The following is a 22816-nucleotide window of genomic DNA, read 5'->3' on the forward strand; positions in this document are numbered from 1 at the left end:
AAATTCAGGCACATTTGGCTTAGTTTTTCAGTTATGTTAGAAACCCAGATTCAGTTGATTCCCTTGGGGTTGGCATTTTTAAATTACATTCAATAGACAATATGAACATGCATTTTAGGGGAACTATGAAAAATAGAAAAAAACTTGGCACTCACCCTGTGCGTTAAAGTCCAAACTTTATTATAGATGTCCAGGTAAAAACATACATGGGAGGAGGCACGCTCAGAGGAAGCATGCCTCCTCCCATCTATGTTTTTACCTGGACATCTATAATAAAGTTTGGACTTTTTAACGCACAGGGTGAGTGCCAAGTTTTTTTTACTATTTTTCATATTGCTTGGACTTCTTTTCACTTAGAGCACCACCCTTACATAGCATTTTTTCATCACCCCTTTCCAGGCTATTGCTTTTCTAAGTAATGCAACCTTGCTCCATATATGCTATTTTAGGGGAACTACTTACTTACTGGTCCATGGGCAGCTGCAGAGGTTGCCTATATAGTACTGTATGTCCACCCATCAAATTAGGAAAGGTGGTAAATTTTCCCAGGAGCAACGCAAAGCATCCAACAACAACTAATCCAGGAAGTCAAAAAACTCAATGACCCACCATTAGATTTATGGGTTGGTAGTAAGGCAAAGCCCAAAATTGTCCATAAGTACTAAAGCGCCTCTTAGATTTAACAATTAACTGGTATAATCCGAAAACGACTAATTGAGTCAGCGATGGGACGTAGTGACTGACACCGTAGACCTGGAATTGCATAGTAAGGTCATTATATCATCCCATATGATGGCACCAAGTGAAGATTTAAGAAAGCTGCGGTGCCTCAGGACTTGAAGAACTTGCCAATTGGTGAAGAAAACCCATCGCCTAGAATTTCTAGAGCAACACATCCCCAAGTTGACCAATTTTCTTACAGTTATCCATAAGTATTGGATATTCCTACCCATGAAAATCTCCAAAACATCTCTCTCATCTTCTAGCATGTCAGAATTACCCTACCTATAGTGGGTCTATTTTCATCCTTCTTTTCCCCTCTGAGTACATAACCCTGTAGGTTATAGATCACATCCATGGTAGATGAATGATACCTACAATCTCCCAAAAGAATTGGTTGCATCTTAAAGGAATGTGTTGACCTGTTTTATTAAACATATTTTTTTAATTTTTTTTGTTGGGGTGTTTAAAGATCTCCCCTCTTATTATCTATATATGGCCCATCAAGACAAGAAGGCACAAACTATTTAAGGTTTAGCAGCAAGATTTGGTATTGCAAGATTTTTAGGATTTTTTCCTTAAATGTAGATGACAATATGAAAATTTAAAAACCACCAAAATTTCATAAATTTTTTAGATAAAACTCTGATTTAAACAATAGGTAATTTTCTGGCAATACTTTCCCTTTAACAGTTCGGATCTGTGATAACTTTCTATATGGGTTTATATTAATTTTGCCTTAAATTTTTACAGATTTGCAAGTCAACAGTTGTGAGTGGTTTCTCTCTACAAATAAGACTAACCATCGTACCGATGTCTTTGACAACGGCGCACTCATCCTGCGGAGAGGACAACCTTTCACCATCACTTTGTATTTGAATCGACCTTTACAATCTGGAGAGAATGTCACATTCATTGTGGAAACTGGTAAGAGAGATGTAAGGGGGCGTTCACACGGTGTAACGTGCCGCGTGATGTGGCACGTGTACGCCACGGGACCCTTTGCGTGCCGTAAACGCTCTCATTGATTTCAATGGGAGCGGGGATCGTATGCGCCGTGCTAATTTGCGGCCGTGCATTTATTCACGGCCGCAAACTAGCGCGGCGCATACGATACGGCACGCAAAGGGTCACGAGGCGTACACGTGCCACATCACACGGCATGTTACACTGTGTGAACTCCCCCTAAAGGTAATGGATTGTACAGGGGAAAAACATCCATGAAATTCTGTATTTTTTCCTCTCCCATGTTCTATAAACCTACTTCAATTGAATTGATGATGATAATAGTTTGGCACAGACCTAGTGTGAATTAGTGGCCATTTTATAAAAATTATAGGTGTTACTAACCTGGCACTTAAGTGGCGCCATTATGCCACTTCTTCAAAGTCAAGTCTACGGCATGCATCATTAAATAAGTTATGCCAAACTGGCACTTAATATTTTAATGGATCTATGAAGAAGCCAAGTGTGTCCTACTTCTATAGAAGGTACACATGCTTTAGGGTGGTAGCTTCTTTATCATCAGTGGACCTCTTTTGGGACCCTTAGATGTTCCCTTAGGCCCGGTTCATATCTCTGTTGGGGCCATTCCGTTCCCCTATCCACATGAAATATCCTTCAAGCAGCACTTTTCTCTCCGTATTTTTAGTGCAGAAACCGAGTGGAAATCACACAGACCCCATTATAGTTAATGGGGTCCGTGGGTTCCCTTAGATAGTCACTTTTTTATGCAAATAGGTTTCTGTCCGGGAGGTCCACAAACAGACTCCCCAAATGGAAACCCAAATGCAGATGTGAACCAGGCCTTAATGTTGAACATAAATTAGACGGCAAGTTCCATTTCCACTAGATTGCAATGGATTTGACTTGGTGCTTAACTGAGAAGTACAATCCAAGAGATACCTCAATATTCAGTCTTTAACCCCTACTTAGGGATCTGCACCTGTTTGCTGGGTTCCCCCTGTCACTGTAGTCAGAATAGTCTCCATTAGAAACTGCCAATATAAAAACGGAGCTGGAAGAAGAGCAGAGAAAGTTATTAAGCTCCGTAAAGGAAGTCACCCAAACCCATCCTATCAACCCAACTCCTCTAAACAGAACACCAAAATGGTAAGGGCGACATCTCCTATCATATACTCTATGTCATTCAGCTTTTCAGACCTTGTTAAAGTCCTCTTTAAATATAGATGTAGCAAATTTTAACTTGAGACAGTTGTTTAGCTTGGCCAGGGACGTATGTGCCGGCTTCACTGTGCAGGTACCCAAGGTCCAGCGCATGTCCACTAAAGTCATGGTGTATTCCTGTAGCTTTACTAAAGAACTGGAGTACAGCGCCTGGGTTTGTATACAGATTTTTTATTTTCAATGTGGCCATGGATTACATTATATCAGGGCTATTTGGAGCACTAGAATTCTGTGAGTAGTTTATTTCCCAAATTGTCCTGACAGGTTCCCTTTAAACATATTTAAGCTATTATATATTTAATGTGGACATTTATATAACTGTGCATTAGGTCTGTGTATTGCAATACTGAATATTTTGTGTTCTCCTCATACTAGGACCAACCCCATCCGAAGACATGAAAACAAGAACAACATTCTCACTCTTTGATAATGCAGATCAGAAGTCATGGAGCTCAGTGTTAACCTCCAGTAACTCCAATGCCTTGACAGTGGCCATAAATAGCCCCCCCGAAGCAGTGATCGGATATTATATCCTGAGTGTCTCCAAAAATACCAGCAGCACGCAAGCAGTGTCTCCACAAGCTATTGGCGGATTCTACTTGCTCTTTAACCCCTGGTCGCACGGTAAGAAGGTTCCAATATCTTTTATTCTAATGACCCTGGTCTATATACTTTGATATAGTTGTAGTAAAGTTATGCCAACATATAATGGACAACATACATTATCTACAGAAACCCATTGTAAGTTATGTCGACAGAGCCGGCCATACAGTTTAGATCAGGGGTCTCAAACTCAATTTACCCGGGGACCGCTGGAGGTAGAGTCTGGGTGAGGCTGGGCCGCATCAGGTTTTCCACAAGAAAAGCTCTTACAAAAACATTCCAATGTTATCAATATCAGTAGATATATTTTAAGATTAGCAACCCGAAGATACGAAATTTATATGGTTTTGTTTACATTTTAACCCCTTAACAAAGATCCAAAACTAGGCCAAATTTATTTTTCTAAAAGTCACCATATTCTGACAACCGTAACTTTTTTATACGTCCGTGTACGGGGATGTATAGGGAATCTTTTTTTGTGGGGCGGGGTGTACTTTTTAGTTACACCATTTTGGGGAATTGCTTTTGCTTTTATCATTTTTTATTCAAATTTTTATCAGAGGCAAAACAGTGAAAAAATGGCAGCTTGGCACTTTTGAGTTTTTTTCCCGCTATGGCGTTTACCGAACAGGAAAAATATTTTTATAAACTTGTAGAGCGGGCGTTTTCGGACATAGCGATACCTAACATGTATGTGTTTCACTGTATTTAACTACTTTTATATGTGTTCTAGGGAAAGGGGAGTGATTTGAATTTTTAATACTTTTTAATTTTTTTTATATATTTTTATTTTTATTTTTGCATTTATTAGACCCCCCTAGGGGGTCTTGAACCCCAGGGGGTCTGATCACTAATGCAATGCATTACAATGCTAATGCATTGCAATACATTGCAAAAAATCGTAATTTCTTTTGCAGGCTGCATAGAGCAGCCTGCAAAAGAAAATCACTGCAGACAGGCGAGGGAGCCTTTATAAGGCTCCTGGCTGTCATGTCAATGTGACGTCGACCCTGGACCAGGCACCGGCGATCACCGGCAAAATGCCGACCATGCGCCGCCGGGAAAATGGCTCCTCGGTCAGCTTTGATGGAGGCGCCAGAGGGGTTAATGCCTCCGATCTGTGTGGGCACCGACCAGAGGCATTAGACACCTGGCAGCTATGGCAGCCGCCCGACTCCTGGGCGGATGCCATAGTTAAACACCCGGCATCCGCCAAGGGCTGCAAACTATCGTCCCGAGGGCCACAGTTGGCCCATGGGCCGCGAGTTTGAGACCCCTGCTTTAGATAATTGTTGGCCAAATGCTCATTCAACCAATAACAATCCATTGTATCATTAAGGAAAACTCGGGGTAACCCCATACACATAGCTGGTTGGGCGTTCTTTAAGAAAATGATGGTCGGCCAACTTTAATCCAATGTGTATTACCAATGTAACTCTATTAAACACATTTTTGATTTGTTATTTCAGAAGACGATGTGTTTCTAGGCGATGAGAATGAGCGCCAAGAATATGTTCTAAATGAAAGAGGGGTGATATTTACGGGGTCTGAAACTGACATCGTGGCTGCCACATGGAACTACAATCAGGTATTTTCCGTCCATTGCCTTGGGTAGATGTGAAGTTTAATATGACTAAATATGTTGGAACACAAGAAGATATATTTGGTGTGCTATGAATCATGAAATGCCTTTTTGTGTCTCCATGTATAATGGTAAGTTTTACGTATAATCTCTATGTTGAACAAATGCGGACGTCTAGCTTCCTGGACCATCAGACCAACACTACCAATTGGACATCAAGGCAGGTTACTCTCTTGTATACTGCACTCATATCCCTGCAGTCCAGATTGTCCTCAGCTTCTACGCACACTCCATCTTGGCATTTAGATTTCTCTTTGCTCTGCTGTCAATCCTATGGTGCACTACCTGGCCAGATAGAGACTGTTCTATCCAAACCTGCTGTGGAACAATGCAATTATCCTTTTTTATACATTTTGCTAAATAATCTATACTATAAGTATATAGTTAGGAAGGCTGACCTGTGATATACTTCACCTGTGTGATAGGAACTGTCTGCTGGTCAGTAGTTAGTGAAGAAATGTATGTCTCCCCCTGTGGAGAGCCTGTGTAGTGCAGTCTATCATGTAAAGGTACGACTCAAAACTCCTTGAAGCAGAGATGGCTGCTACAAATGAAAGACTGATAAAAGTGTTAAAAATGGAAGCCTTTGTCTGCTTTCCATTTATTGAATTTTTTTTTTTTTTTTGTCAAAAAAAGAAGCTGATGCTAGTGTGAACTTAGCCTTAGTTTAATCAATTTTGATCTGAAACACATCGGAAGAAACATATATGTTTAAGAAAATTACCAGTTGAACAATTCCCCAGTGCTACTGCTGAAACCTGGGAAAAGGGAAAAACAGAGACAGAGAGTTCTGAACTCGACCCAGCCACTATGCCTACCTACTTGCCTCACTGTCCTAATGACAGGGACAACTGGGTGACAGTCCCTTCTCTAGATAAGTGTAAACACAAAAGGTAGATGAGTCAACACAACACAGAAGAAGAATCAGCAAACCAAGGGTAAAAGCCAGAGAGACAAAGCAGTACCAAATCGTAATCCAAAAGAGTAGTAACAAAAAAAAAACAAAGGTCAGTAAATACAATACAATAGCAAAGAGAACCGTTTAGCAAGGACAGAGTCTCAATAGCCAGCAAACATGTGTAGGCTGATGACCTGTTTATAGGAAGTCAAGAACCTGCTGCAGACTTGATTGACAGATAGGCGGTCCATCACACAGGTAAGGCTAAGATTAACTATTTTAGGAGCAGAGGGAAACAAAGCTGTAAGGGATAGATGTGGTGGATAATATGTTGCAGAGAAGAGGGAATAGAACAGTGTTCAGACAGAACAAGAACCTAAATTAAGGGATCATAACTGAACACGCTTCCTGTGCCGCAGCACGCGAGCAGAGACCCAAACAGGCAAAGATGTATCTGGATAACTCCAGTAAGCTGAACCGACAGGATGACTCTAGGCAATAACACACATTTACAATGCACCTTTGTCACACAATGGACTCAAAGTGAAGGGAGCATTGTGGAGATATTGGCTCCCATAGCCAATGCTCATTATCCAAGAGGGTCAGTAGATTTACCGGAAGTCTATTTACCTATCGCTATATTTTTGCCATGTGGGGGGGAAACCCACACAAACATGGCGGGAACATACAAACTCCTTGGACACGTTGTCCTTGTAAGATTCAAACCCAGGACCCCAGGACACTGCTAACCACTGAGCCTTTATGCCATTCAACTTGCTTTCTGAGTACAGATGGACTCTAAACTGTGTAGAATCTTGTTTCATTCTGTTTTCCACTATTATACATTCTTGGTTCTAGTTTGAGAAGACTATATTGGAAACGTGCTTTGCTATTTTGGATCGAAGTATTAACTATCAAAGTGATCCAGGCTCAGATGTCGCCCAGAGGAACGACCCCCTATATGTGTGCAGAGTACTTAATGCCACAGTAAGTCAATACGAACTAGGTATTTAATTTATTAATAAATACATATTGCTTCATGTTCAATATCCAACTAACCTCATCGAAACCTTCTCCGTTTTATCTTTATTGTCTCTTATACGCTTTCTTTATACTGAGCAGAGCATTTGTGAACGTTTATCTTGGTATGCAAAACATTATGATTTATTTGGGGAAGGGGTAGACAAGCTGTACGTTTCCAAACTGGTAATATCCCTTTAAGATATGAGCCTAGTCGAGCTATAGCCTGGCTACTCCAACATTACAATTTCATGATTTTTTTAAGGAAACCTGTCGCATTGAACATGATGTCTGATCTGGCAGCATACCGTAGAGCAAACTACATTTCCCATAATTCATCTTCTCACTCTCACTCTATGTGTACCCCTCCTCCCTTGAGTTGAGTAGCAAATTAACTGTTATAGTAGCATGTGACCTCGAATGTGGGAGGGATTTATTATCTATGATTTATTTGCAGGGGAGAGTGGAGAAAGGGATACACAGAGAGTGAGAGTAAGCAGATGAATCATGGGGAATGTAGTTTGTCCACATATTCACTGCTTTTAAATAACAGTAATACAAGGAGCAGCAAGTAAAATAAAGCCAGGCAAAGGGCGCACAAGGGAACGGTGCATATTTATCCCTACCATGGATGCATTTGCAGATAATTTTTGGAAGCTGGATAACCCCTTTTAACATAAACAACAACCAACAGGTACCTCAATATAACATGCAACAGAAGCACCTACCTACCACCAGAAGTTCCATTACCTACATGGGTACTATGTCATTTTTAACATGACAGGTTCCCTTTAATCTAGCCCCATGATTCTGGATTAATATATCACGTACATCTGCATCCTGTCCCAGACTAATTTCTCTGTCTCATAGTCTCACTCATATCTCCACGATCTTGGAGTGTACGTGAAATGTCTTCTTATGTCTCAAGTCTAGCCATAAATTGACAAATTCTCCAATGAAATCTATTTTGTCTTGAAATATATGCTGTGTCCCCAAGTTAAATAGTAAAGATGAAAATGGCGTACTTGTGGAGAATTGGAGTGGATTTTATGAAGATGGAGTTAGCCCCACCAGCTGGAATGGAAGTACTGCTATTCTACAGAGCTGGTACTTCAAGGGATATAAGCCTGTGAAATATGGCCAGTGCTGGGTGTATGGTGGAGTTCTCTGCACAGGTAGGGTCAACGGCAATATGGTATTTATCCTATTTATTTCTGCTGTGTTTATATGTGGCCACCTAGTGGTGGGGTTGGGAGCTGCAGTCTGTCAACATTTTTACCATTGCTACAGTATGGGCGGGTTCACACCTGCGCCCAGTCTCTGCTTTCAGGTTTCCATCTTCTGCCTGAGAAACTGGACAGGAGGCGGAAATCAGTCAATTTTCAAGCCCATACATTTGAATGGGTTTGCAAAGTGAGCGTCCATGAGCGTCTTCTGCGTCTCCGTGGTGAAAACGTTTTTTTTAACCGGACACAAAGTTGGACATGCAGGCCTTTGTGTCCGGTTAAAAAAAACGGAGACCAGAAGACACTCATGGGCACTCACGGTCGGACACAGACTGCCAGGTTTCCGTCTCCTGTTGGCAGAAGATGGAAACCCGCAAAGTGGAGAGCGCGTACAGGTGTGAACCTGTCCTTAATTGTATTGAGAAACCTTCAAGTGTAATTGTATTTTTTCTCTTTTTTTTTTTTTGTTGTGTCAGGTTAGGGGCTGAGGGGTATGAACTTTTTGTAATATAATTTATTACCCTCTCAAACTTCTTTTTAATAGGAAATAGTCTGGTGCCATAGAGCATGGCCATAGAGACTCTTTCTAGACACTCATACACAATGCAGCATGTAGAGCTGAGAAATTTCCAAAATGCAGGATGATCACTTCAGATAACTGTATCTCTGGTTATATACCACCTAGAAAAATGGTTGTCAGCTTTCATATTCTGCCAAGAAAGTTGCATGTTAAAGGGATTCTATCATTATAATCCCTTTTTTCAGTACTACCATGTCGGAATAGACTTAAGAGGCTATTTTTCCCCTACCTTTAGAACTGTTCTCCATGCCGCCGTTTCGGTGATATTCCCGTTTTCCCCCTATGCAAATGAGTCTCCAGACAGCACAGGGGGCGTCCCCTTTGCTGCCTGAAGACTCTCCATTGTCGCCCTTCCTCTTCTACAGCCACGCCTCTCCACCGCATCCTCCTGTCGTCTACTTCTCACGAGACTGCATTTGCTCATGTAGCGGCCACAGAGAAATGGCCGACAAGACGTGCAGTCTCGCCAGAAGAAGACAACAGGAAGACGCGGTGGAAAGGTGTGGCTGTAGAAGAGGAAGAACGTTGCTGGAGAGTCTTCACACTGCACAGGGGACACCCCTATGCTGTTTGAGTGCAGGAGTCGCTCCCTGTGCTGTCTGGAGACTCACTTGCATACAGAGAAAACCGGGAATATCACCGAAACGGCGGTGTGGAGAAGAATTCTAAAAATAGGTGAAGAATAGCCTTTCTTAATGCTATTCCAAAGTGGTAGTACTGAAAAAAGGGATTCTAATGAAGGAATCCCTTTAAGTTCAAATTCCCAACTATGTTTTTAACTAGTGACATCTCCAGCTCTGTTATAGATAGCTGAGTTTTCTAGGTTGTATAAAAGCAGAGATACAGCCATTTGGAGTGACCATCCACATTTTGGTAAATGCTTCAGCTCCGCATATTTACAATACAAATGTATACAAACTTTCCCTTGTAAGAACTGAGCTAGAGGGTTGCTATGCAGAATGTTACCTGTTTTATAATAAAAAGAAAGTTAGATAGGATACTAAAGTATATTTAACATAAAAAAATATACCAACCACACAACACAAAATAGCAAAAAAAAAGTGACTTACACTTGAACCATATTCAAGCAAATGTATGGACACATCTGAAAAAACATGTAACTTATCCTATAATGTTCCTATAATTAATCTACACAGTGGCGTAACTAGGAATGGCGAGGCCCTGTGGCATAGTTTTGACATGGGGCCCCCCCGACCAACACCGACGCTGAAGACCTCGACCAACCTCCTCCTACGCATTCTTGCGTGCTCGATTATGCCCCATAGTGGCCACTGCACACAGTAGTATCCCCCATAGTGGCCCCTCCACACAGTATTGTACACTATAGTGGCCAATGCACACAGTATTATACCCCATAGTGGCGCCTGCACACAGTATTATCCCCCATAGTGGCCCCTGCACACAGTATTATCCCCCATAGTGGCCCCTGCACACATTATTATCCCCCATAGTGGCCCCTGCACACAGTGTTATTCCCCATAGTGGCCCCTGCACACAGTGTTATTCCCCATAGTGGCCCCTGCACACAGTATTATACCCCATAGTGACCCATGCACACAGTATTATCCCCCATAGTGACTCCTGCACACAGTATTATGTCCCACTGTGGACACCCATAAACAATTATTATACTCTGGGGTCTTTTCAGACCCCAGAGTATAATAATCAGAGACCCAAGGGGAGAAAAACATTTTAAAAAACTCACCTATCTCCCGGCTCCTATGCTGTTGGCCTCCGAAGTAGTCCATCTTCAATGACGTCAGACGTCACATGACCCGGGACGCAGGCCGGGGTCATGAGACGTCAGATGACTAGGCAAAGCCTGCCTGATCGTGAAGAGGTAAGTAACAGTGTTTTTTATGTTTCTTACCTCTTCCGGGCCACCGATCATTATACTCAGGGGTCTGAAAAGACCCCCGAGAATAATGATAGCAGCGGTAGCGGCTGTCACCGGGCCCCTTATGTCCCGGGCCCTGTGGCAGCTGCCTCTGCTGCTACGGCGGTAGTTACGCCACTGAATCTACATAAAAAGCTCAATATTTTACAACCCAGAACTGCATTCATAATTCTGTCGCCTTCAGAGCTGAGATCTCCTAGCAATACTCCACAAATCTTGCTCTGGTGATCTACATTTTGGAATACAATGCAGCAGGAACAAACAACTTTTTATGAGCATTATGGGGGTTAGCTTAGCTGTTACGAGTTTGTCCTTCCCAATTGCAGAGCTGAGTTTGTTCTATGCTACAATCCATTGCAGTATTATGACATGTTAATTATGGGATCATATAGGATAAGGTGTAAGAAAACATGTTTAATACAGTATATGTATGATCTAACATGATACATCAATCTGATATTTCAGTCCTACGATGTCTTGGAATACCAACACGAGTAATCACCAACTTCAACTCAGCCCAAGACAAGAATGCAAATCTTTATATTGACATATTTTACGACAGCAATGGATCGAGTAATGGAGCTATGCAAGATTTGATGTGGTGAATATGAATAAGTGATATTTATGGCTACCACTTTGACAGAGGACTCAGCTTTTAGATATGACTTAGAACCAGTTATTGAGGCTTGAAATGCGTTGTCCTGCACTTCAATAATAAAGACCTTGTACTTACCTGATCCAGAGCTGGATATCCTTCATATCTGATATCTGTTTTTCTTCTATATTAACCTTCCAAATCCATTTTACTATAATGGTTGTCTATGACATCACTATCTTTGTGTTTGGTCACTAGTTAGTTGACTCTGTGGCTTAAAGGGTATCTGCGTTTTCATGAAAAATTGAAAAATGTACAAAATCTTGCTGTTTTATGACTAGGAAAGACTTTATACATGGTGTCCTATCAGTTTTTCTGCTGCTAATATCACCATAATGGCTGCAGCACATTTTATATTTGTCTCTGAGGCTGTGGGTGTACAATAAGGAACATTCTGCCCCTTCTTCTATCCATTACAGATACTATTGGTTTCTTTATATGTAATTCTGTAAGGATTAACTGTACAATGGCAAACACATAGCTTAGAAAAGCCTAAATGAGCATAACATAGGAGATCCAGGAACATTGAACTGCAAATATAGTGTAAATACATGCAGGTAATACACAGACATAAACAAACAATCTAAGAGCACCGTTAGTAAAACTGCTTGAAGTCTGTAAATTTGGATTCCTTTACCAAAGTGGAGCTAAATGGACACATCCATATGTCTGAGACTGGACAGAGCTTTTGATAAGCAGTTTGTGGGTCCTATAGGCATTTGGATCTACGGGGTGGGCCATAAGTATGGATACACCCAGATAAAATGGATGTGGTTTCTGATATCACCTTACTGTTTGTGGCATATTAGTACATGGGAGGGGGGAAACACTTGAGGCCGGGTGATAGCCATGGAGGCCATCTACAAAGCCGCCATTTTGGATGGCCGCCATCAGCGTCACCAGGCCTCAAATTTTTCCTCCTCCCATGTACTAATATGCCACAAACGGTAAGGTGATATCAGCAACCACTTCCATTTTATCTGGGTGTATTCATACTTATGGCCCACCCTGGGTGTATCCATACTCAAGGCCCACTCTATACTGTATGAGAACTACAACTCAGACAACCAATCCCAGCATCTCAGCATATTATGACCTTTGTTAGTATAGATATGTCCTTCCTTAAATTTTCTCTTGACTCAACATGTCCTAAAATATATAGTGCAGATGACCAGCTTTTCAGAACAATGTGTATATTCTGTACATGCCATCTATTGGTTGCATTGTAAACTTCAGCTTTTCAAGGCATAGTTTGATATTGCATTGGTTTCATCAGAAATTGGCATCCTTAACCATATGAGGTCAACATTCAGAGTGGACACATCTATATATCATAAAGTATTTCTTATTGTCTAAAACAATATTTTTGGTAATTGCCTAATTCTTGAGAAATTGGCCAAGACTTCCTAGACCAGCAGAAGAATATGAAAACATGCAGTGTACAGAAAAAGGAGGAAAAGTATGACGTTGTCAGTGTGCTAGTTGTGTATTTAATGGTTAGCACACTGACCCCTTATTTCCTTATGGCGGGGTCACACATAAATGGGGCATGGCCAAGCGGAGCGAGCGGCGTTCGCAGGCAGGGAGAGGACCTGCTTTCTGCCTGAGTGTGAGGGGCGGCCGCTGGAGCAGCGCTGCGTCCAGCAGGGCCACCCCAATACACCGCTCGCTTCCCGTGTTGGGCTGCAGACACGGTGATGCTAAGCCAGTCCAGGACAGCTTGTCCTGGACTGGCTTAGGTCAGCAAAAATGCCGCCCTCCCGAGGCCCTGGCATAGCGCCGCCTGAAGCGGTCGCTTCAGGTCGCCTCATGGGAGGTGTGGCGCTGGCTGTGACCCCAGTGGCGAAACTCAGGACAGGTTCTATTCCTGTCCGTTCTAAAATGAAATAAATGGGTCTATGTAGGGCATGGATGTCACATGGAAACCATCTATGTCTTGTTTGCACCATTTCATCTCATGGACACATTGGTGTACACGTAGCCTAAGGAATTGGTAAATGATACTTAGGTTGGTAGATATACTAAAAACATACTATTTATATTACATGTGATATTTTTTACACTTACAGGAATTTCCATGTCTGGAATGAAGCCTGGTTTGCCCGTAAGGATTTAGATCCAGCTTATAGTGGATGGCAAGTCATGGATGCAACACCACTGGAGAAAAGTGATGGTAAGAACACGCCCAAAGTCGAAAAGTGTAAAAGACACCGCACATTGTACAGTAACTTGACCTTAGTCCCCATCTCTTACAGTATACATAGTCTGGTCATTATTCAATGCTAATGAAATAAACTTGCAATTTCCATTGACTTTAGAAATATATCGCTGTGGTCCGGCTCCTCTGGTGGCTATCAAAGAAGGTGATGTTGACCTTAAGTATGATGTAGCCTTCATGTTTGCATCGGTGAACGCTGATTTTTCACATTGGATCCAGTTTAGTGATGGCACTAAGAAAAGGATTTCTAATGACACCAGATACATTGGCAAATATATAAGCACAAAAGCTGTGGGGAGCGACAGCCGCGTGGATATCACACACTTGTACAAACCCCCAGAAGGTAAGAAAGGAAGAAGAAAAGATAAGTTCTGTTCATGTTCCAACATAGAAGGGAGATCTCAAGACCTGGACTGACTCTATTAACCAAAATGAAGACTGAGGCCTGGTTCACATCTACGCTTGTATTCCTGTTCAGGGAGTCCAAACCGAATACCGAATGCATTAAATAGTGGTGAGCAGTGAAAGCACACGGACCCGATAGAGTATAATGGGATCCGTGTGTTTTCCGCATGGTGTCCGCCCGAATCATGACACTACACGGAAAACACATGTACCCCATTTTAGTCTATGGGGTCCGTGTGCTGTCATTGCTCACCGCTTTGTAATGCATTTGATATTCCGTTCGGGGGGTTCTCTCTCCATTCATAACAGGGACCTTAGGATGCCTATTCTCATGATTATTGGGGTCCCAGTGGTTAGATAGTTGACCCCAATGATTACACACTCATGTCCTATCCAGGGCATAGGGGATAAATACTTTTCATGGAAATTTCTTAAAGCTGAGGCCCCATATGGCGTAAATGCCAAGGTTTAGTCATGGCGGAAACACCGCGGCAACAAAAGCGGCGTTTTACAGTCACTGCAAAGTGGATGGAATTCTAGCGAATCCCACACTTTGCTGAAAAATATACACATTGGAAATGCTGCGATTTTCCAAAACTGTTGCTATATTGGATGTAGAAAGTCCACAGAGGTTTCTGTGAAAAGCGCTGCAGGATAAACAATAAATTCATTTTTGCCGCGTTTTTTTCTACAGTGATTTTTCTCAGTGACCTGTTACATGGGACCTTAGCCATAAAGAGGGCTTTTTACTGCCTTCACTGACTCCAAGTCTTTACATCTTTATTATCGGGTGCAGATAGAATTTTGTCTCTAGCCCCCACCATTCCTGGCCAGTCAATGCTGTTAGCGTCAGCCCCAATATGCTAACTAGATTCGCTATTTGCAGGTGGAAAGTCCTAGACTAAAGTCCGAAACCACCAACTGAAAGTAAAAAGCTTTATTAGCATATTGGGAGTTAAAACTAACAGCACTGGCTGGTCAGGAGGGGTGGGGGCTAGAGAAAAAATTCTAGTTGTGCCAAAATCAGCGGAGCAGAAGCTATTGGAGGATATAAAAATAGGAGCTGGTAGAGGTAGAGAAAGGACATCTTTAAGGATTATTTGAAATAACAAAGATTTTACATACAATAAATGTTGCACAACCAACCAGAGAAATGTAAAAAAAAAAGAAAAAAAAAATTCTAAAAGCTAGTGGGCCATATTTTTCATGTTTTTTTCCACCTACCCCCATACCTATAAATAGGTATGGATTCAAAGTAGTGTCTACTAATCTATGTAGTCAGGTGGCCTTGTCTAACGTTAACTTATCACCACCTAGTGGCCGCCACGTGTAAGACACTGAGCCCTAATATGTTCTACAATACATAGGCACACAGATACACAAGTGTGTGACTATTTCATCACAAGCAATGCCTTATGTCTCTCCCTAAGAAGCTGATATCAAAACCTATCTTAGGCTTGGTTCACATCTGCGTTCAGGCCATTCTGTTCTCCTCTCCACATGAAATATGCGGAGGGAAAAGTCCTGCAAGTAGCACTTTTCTCTCCACATTTTCGTGCAGAAACCACACGGACCCCATTATAGTCTGTGGGGTCTGCCAGTTTCCTTAGGTAACCGCTTTTTTATGCAGATAGATTTCTGTTCCCAAGTGAACTACCCGAACGGAAACCCGAACACAGATGTGAACTGGGCCTTAGACCTCCATCTAATGCATTATTTAAAGATGACTGATAAAAAAGTGGTTATAAGTGATATTGATATTAGAGCACGCCCATCACAACAGGACCTTGGTGCCTGAGCGTGCCCAAAGACCCCTCTGTTATAGAAGACAATCAGATTGGATAGTATTATAAATGGTACATGCTAGGTGGGGGATATGTTCCAGATTATTCATAGAAGCCAATGCATATATTTTTTAGTTGAATTTAACCCTTTCGCAGTCATATATACTACATACCACCATTTTTACTTTCAGGTTCCATGGAGGAAAGACAAGTCTTTGAGAAAGCAGTCAACAAATTACTAGAAAGTCCTTTAGTAGAGCTCGAGAAAAAAATGCTTTATTTCAAAAGAAGAGGTGAAGAAAAATTGAGACGGGGCACCATCTTGTCTGGATCCTTTAGTCTGTCCCAAGTCCCCAGTCTTGGTCAAGATGTAGATATAATTCTGAGCTTACAGAACCTGACAGCCAATCACATTCAAGTGATTGTGAACATCACCACTGCCAGTATTCTGTACACCGGGAGACACAAGTATGAGATCTGGGCAGATGCAAAGATTGCACCCCTGGCTCCAAATGAAGGTACGTCTGAAAATGTATCATGAAGAGGTGGCGTAGGATTCTTACACATTAGAAGGTGTCCATATACATTAGATTAAAAAGGATGTCCCATTAGGACAAGCCTTGTACATATATCCTAGAAGGATCATAGCTGGATTAGGCTAAAAATTTGATGGAACCTTCGTCTTACCTCTGCATACCTCCCAACCGTCCCGGATTCTGCAGGACAGTCCCAGATTCTGGGTCATGTCCCAAGGTTCCGATCGGCGGTAGGTATGCCCCGGATTCAACTCATCTGCGTACACTCGTGCACCAGAATAGAGAACCATGCCAGTTAGGAACTGGCATAGATTTCCATTATACCTCATGACAATTTGTCGGGCCAAGGCATCCTTGCCCTGCATACCCACCCACATTTGCACAATATGGCAAGGAAGTCACAGAAAGGGGGTTGTAGCGCATGTTTGGTGCACTAAATGCAAGACACAGTATCACTTCTCTGGGAAATTAGCATAGACGGATTGATAATTCCTCCATTGTCTTTGTTGTCAGCTGCTCTATGCCATATATTTATAATGCATAGTTCATGCTATACTATAGAAGTGTCTGCCTGCTATAGTTTAAGGGGGTTATCCGACCTTTTATAAATTTTGTATTATATATGTATTATATCCCAGGTAAAAATATCTCAATCCCATTGACATACGCTCAATATAAAAAATATTTGGGTGAAGACAACCTAATCCGAACGACAGCTTTGTGCCAGGTTGTAGGAGAAGAGGAACACATACTGGTGGAGAAGGATATCATCTTGTTAAAGCCTCCGATAACCATCAAGGTAAAGAATCTGACGGCAGATGTGTGAAACGTATTGTATTCCTCTCCAACCCATAATATGCCATGTAGGGTCCTTTATTAGAAACGGATTACCTTTATGGCCACAAATCGATGAAACTATTAAGATTCATGATTATGATGGTGAGCTGAATTTCTCCTAAAATCTCCACCAATCATGACTGTCTGTGGACAAATTTGTCAAATCAGCCCCTACCCCTGGTGCACTTGCAGACCAATTTGAATATCCATAACAAGATGGTTATCTTATCATTGCTTCATCAGTTTGTGGCCACACAGGTATGTCTCTACTCCTATTAATGGCTCATACATTGCATTATTTGGGTATGTTCATATGGCGGAATTTGCCACCGATTTGGTGGTGGATCCAAGGATGCAGATGTGAATACACGCTAAGCCTATAAGTTGGTTAAGCCATGCCACTTACCATCTCAGAATTAGTGACATTGACTTCAATATAATATTTATAACCTCAATTTACTAAAAAATTAGAAACTTGCACAGCATGAAATATTTGCTGGTACGACACACTCATGTTTCCTTTTATTTTTTCCTCTTATTCCCATGTGTTCTGTATGGATCTCCTTCATGGCAGGGTCCAGATCACGGGTCAATGAAATCAGCATTAACAGCGGAAGTTATTATCACCAACACATTGTCTGAAACGATGGAGTCGTGTGTGTTGGTGGTTGAAGGAGGTGGTCTTATTAATGGATCTGTCCAACATGAGTAAGTTGCATCATCTCATCTATTCTCAGTATCAAGACTGGACTGGTCCACCAAAGGACTAACGTATCTAAAATGAGCTCAAGTTCTGATGGAGAATCAACACACCAAAGGGTCTCTTTACATGTGGCTTAAACAAACTATGATCGATGATACAACAAGTTGATCATACAGTCTTGTTGGTCAAGCCCTTTACACAAGACTACGAAATCTATGAAAGCTCACTCCCAATGCTTGACTTGTGTAAGGGGGTCTTACGTTTCAGAGGGCACTTGGAGAGAATATATGCCTTCTAACTAGAGATGAGTGAACACTAAAATGTCCGAGGTTCGAAATCCGATTCGAACAGTCGCACACTGTTCGACTGTTCGAACGGATGTCGAACCCCATTATAGTCTATGGGGGGAAATGCTCGTTTCAGGGGTACGCAAAATTCGATACAATTATACTTACCAAGTCCACGAGTGACGGTCGGGCTGGATTCTCCTTGAAGTCTTCTCCTGGCGCAGCGTCCCCGCGTCTTCTTCCGGCTGGAATTCACTCTGCCTAGGCATCGAGGCCTAGGCAGAGCCGACTGCGCATGCGCGGTCATGCGCAGTCGGCTCTGCCTGGCCCGACGCCTGAGCAGAGCCGACTGCAGAGTGAATTCCAGCTGGAAGACGCCGTGGGGACGCTGCACGGAGAAGACTTCTAAAGGTAAGAGAAGAACCAGCGTTGATTGGTAGAATGTATAGCATTATGCCAATCAACGCTGGTTCTGCATCGAACCTTAAACTTCGAACAGCTAGTAGTGTTCGATCGAGTACGATTATTTCGAATACCGTAGTATTCGATCGAACACTACTCGCTCATCTCTACTTCTAACGCCATATCATTCTGAGTTGGTGAATTAGTTTAGCCTTAGAATGTTACATGATAACATTGTAGCTGTGTTAGGGAATTGCTAGGACAGCAATTCTCCAGTAGCTGCTGGAAACCCTGGGAAGGGGCACAAGAGACAGTGAGCCCTAAGCTGAAACCCCCCACTGTCCCTTCCTGCTTGCCTGGTCCTATCCTATGTAATAGGCTGCAACTGAGCGACGGGCCCTTCCTAAATACATGAAACACAAAACGCAGACAAGACAAACAGTCGAGCTATGCAGTGCTAAGTCAAAGAATAGTCAATAGGGAAAGCCAGAGGTCGGAAGTCCGTAATATAATAGTAGAAGAAGAGAAGCTTAGCAGGGACAAAGTCAATAGCCAGCACGTCTATGTGGGCTCATGGCCTGTATATAGGAAGCCGAAAACCAGCCCTAGGCTTGATTGGAGGACCGGCTGTCAGTCACATGGCAAGACTAGAATTAACCACTTCATGAACAGAGGCAAACAAGGTGCAGGAGACGGGTGTGGTGGAATTTCAATTACAGAACTAGAGCCATGTTCACACAGTGCAACCAAAAATTCTAAGCAAGGAATCAAACTGCACATGCTGCCTGTACTGCAGCATGCGAGCGGAGGGTGGCGCACTGACCTGAACAGGCAGAGATGTTACAAGCCGTCTCCATCCATATTGATGGAACTCAAAAGTGTTTTCCTTAAATGCTTATCCCTTCCTGATACCTTACTGTATACATTTTTTATTAAAGGGGTTGTCCATCTTATATAAAAAATGTATAAACAGCTGCAAATTCTGCAAAATAAAAAATTAATCTTTACTCACCTCTACTTTGCTCCCAGGAGTCCGTCACTTACTCTCCAGTGGTCCTTCCTGTCTTTGTTTAGACATAGACAGCATGTGACTGTATTAGGCATTCCATGACTGGAATGGTCATGTGCCATTCTTCTCAAACTGTGGCTCAGACATGGGACCCATGATGTCAGTAATACGGCATGTGACCACTGTGACCTTTGATTGTCTGCAGAGGTCACATGCTGCTTGTCAATAGAAACCAGAGTGACCATGTATGCCATCACTGGACCGCCAGGGTAAAGGAGAGGGGAATACTGATGATTATGAATACTGAATTGCAGTTGGTTCTATTTTTTTTTTTTTTATATTGTCTGATGGACAACCCCTTTAAGTTCAGTGTGAAAGGGGTATACAGGGGTATGCTCCACCTAGTGACGGCTTGACAACTTTACCATTTAAGCCTATATTAGAAAAGAAAATTTCTCTCTGCTCGCAAGGTATACAGTATTAAAAAAATGACAAATTTAGAATTTTTTAATTTTTTTTAAAAAGCCACTCAATCTTCAAGGCTGGCATCCACCCGTCGCACAGATTGCTCACATTGGTATCCGTTTTTGCAAGTAGTCCTCTAAATACAAATTTCACTTCTGTTTTTAGCCTGCCACCTCTGAAGCCTGGCGAAAAAACCTTGGTTAACTTTTTAATCACTCCCTTCAAGAGCGGCAGCAAAACACTCATCGCCATCTTCTCCTGTGATAAGATAAAGAACGTGAAGACCTACCACCACATTACAGTGGCCCCCTGACTCAGCGTCAGGCCAGAATCCATGTCATTGTCACTGCCCGAATCCTGACAACCCGGCTGAGTTATGGAGGGACCTGGTGATAACATCTCCTGAAGGGTCTCTACCACTGTGGTCACCAGTACTGTATAACCGAATCGTCACCATCCATTACTATTGTATTATACAGTTCAGGCTGATTTGTGTTTATTGTGATTTTTTTCAGACTTTCTACCTCTTTTGTACTGTAGAATAATCTTTTAACTATTAAAATGTGACGTTGACTACAGTGCATGTGTAAGTGTATGAATACAGAATGCTATGTTATACTGTATTGTCCTATGTGTATTGTTGCTTTAAGATAAGACTAGCTATAGATGTTCAGTAGTTTTGTGTCATTTACTACTGTACTATTAGTCCTCGCAAGAAAGAGACCTATTGTATGATCAAAAATGGAAAAATGTCAAATAAAAACAAATTGTGTTGCAAAGAATTGTCAGTCTATGTTGATTTTCAGAAATGACAATGGAAGTACCATGGTTATACAGGGATGGAGTGAACCTGTTGGCCACAAGCAGTGGCGTAACTAGGAACGGCGGGGCCCCATGGCGAACTTTTGACATGGCCCCCCCCCCCCACACGATGCCGAAGACCTCGACCGACCCCCTCCTATGCATTCCTGCGTGTTCTATTATGCCCCATAGTGGCCCCTGCACACAGTATTATGCCCCATAGTGGCCCCTGCACACAGTATTATCCCCCATAGTGGACACCCATAAACAATTATTATACTCTGGGGTCTTTTCAGACCCCAGAGTAAAATAATCAGAGACCCCGGCTCCTACGCTGTCTTCTCTGCTGCTGTCCTTCTTCTATGACGTCGGACGTCACATGACCCGGGACGCAGGCCGGGTTCATCTGACGTCAGAGACATCAGAAAGGACGTCAGGAAGGAGGCCTGGCAGGATCATGGAGAGGTAAGTAACAGTGTTTTTTATGTTTCTTACCTCTCCTGGGCCGCCAATCATTATACTCGGGGGTCCGAAAAGACCCCCGAGTATAATAATAGCAGCAGAGGCAGCTGTCACTGGGCCCCTAATGTCCCAGGCCCTGTGACAGCTGCCTCTGCTGCTATGGCGGTAGTTACGCCACTGGCCACAAGACGTTTCCATGTGGGGAGAGTCACAGGAATGAAAGGTGGATACTTAAAACTTAGAACCACACAATGGGACTGAATTATTAAGGTGCTGGGCTGGCATCAGGATGAGATGTGTAAAAATTAATAATGATTAATTTGTGGCCATTTACGGTTGCCCCTATTAGAGATGCTCAAACTGGGAATTTTCCAGTGGTTTTGGGTTTTTCCTGAAACTGAAACTTCATAAGTTTTTTGCTCCCAAACCACTTTTATATTCACCTTCCTTCACCATTCCCGGGCATGCTTGTGGCATTCGATGCACCCTAAAGGTCCACTTCCGGCCTCTTCCAGCTCCCAGGGTGATATCAGAGGCCTCAGGGGACCATTGTGGCCAGTGATTGGACCTCAGTGGTCAGATGAGGTGTTGAATCTTGTGAATACTTGCAAAATGTATCTCACAAGATTCATCTATCTCTAGGTTGGGGGTTGGAGTAAATTTCATCCATAATTTGGACCAATTTAACTATGACAGTGAAGCCCCTCCCTCTCTCCAGGCACCAAAAATTATGACTCATAAATTAAATATTTTACAACAGAAACGGTAAAAAAATTGATCAATTCACTCCAATGGCTGCTGTTTATTCTGAGCATCTGAATGTCTATTTTTTCTATACTATGGATGTTTTTTGGCTATCTTTGGCATCCGCATGGAAATGAATGGAGTGCTGTGTGTAATGCTCGACCATGCTCCATTCAAGACTGGGTGTAAAAAACCCCTGTTCTCCTGAAAACCCCCTGTTTAGTGGGGGTCTGACCAGTCGGGCTCCCAATGATTTGAAGTTATCTTCTATCCTATGGATCAGCAATAACTTGCTTTGTTGAAAACTCCCTTTAAGAACTACAATTTTTACAAAACCAATGTAATTTAAAGTCATATCGTGACAAACTAATAAAACCTTTGCCAGGCTGTAGTTAATGATAAAACCACTGGGTGGCCAAAAGCGAACTCACATGGGATGGGCAGCATGCCATACAGTGTTATTATATCCATGAGTGTAGTAATAGGGTGTGCAATGATACAGTTGCTGCCAGGGTCGGACTGGGGTGTCTAGGGCCCACCAGTGGAATTGTTTCTAGGGGCCCACCACCAGGACCCTGCAGACCAGCGATACCGAGACAGGGCGGCTAAAGGTAATACCATCTCGGGAGCCATGCTGCTCACCTGCCATACAATGTTCAACAACGCACTACCTAAACTTACTGCTACACTCTGTATGGAAAGTGAACAGCGCAG

General features: G+C 42.5%; 1 protein-coding gene across 1 annotated transcript; it reads left to right on the forward strand.

Moving 5' to 3' along the window:
• The first annotated feature begins 233 nt into the window (after window positions 1-233).
• LOC142209143 (protein-glutamine gamma-glutamyltransferase E-like) lies at window positions 234-20408 on the forward strand. The gene is made up of 13 exons (XM_075278079.1): window positions 234-300; window positions 1474-1647; window positions 3283-3531; window positions 4980-5098; window positions 6909-7037; window positions 8068-8245; window positions 11260-11395; window positions 13519-13622; window positions 13768-14010; window positions 16048-16374; window positions 17031-17191; window positions 17804-17937; window positions 20261-20408. Exons 1-13 carry the CDS (start codon window positions 234-236, stop codon window positions 20406-20408), a joined length of 2169 nt encoding a protein of 722 aa, XP_075134180.1.
• The last annotated feature ends 2408 nt before the right edge of the window (window positions 20409-22816 follow it).

This window comes from Leptodactylus fuscus, chromosome 6 (assembly GCF_031893055.1).
Source record: "Leptodactylus fuscus isolate aLepFus1 chromosome 6, aLepFus1.hap2, whole genome shotgun sequence".
NCBI lineage: Eukaryota > Metazoa > Chordata > Amphibia > Anura > Leptodactylidae > Leptodactylus > Leptodactylus fuscus.

Coding starts and splice junctions, on each gene's coding strand:
- LOC142209143 (XM_075278079.1), top strand. CDS start 234: ATGCCTCCTCCCATCTATGTTTTTACCTGGACATCTATAATAAAGTTT. Junction 3,532..4,979: donor CTTTAACCCCTGGTCGCACG/GTAAGAAGGTTC, acceptor TTGTTATTTCAG/AAGACGATGTGTTTCTAGGC. Junction 17,192..17,803: donor AGCCTCCGATAACCATCAAG/GTAAAGAATCTG, acceptor CCTTCATGGCAG/GGTCCAGATCACGGGTCAAT.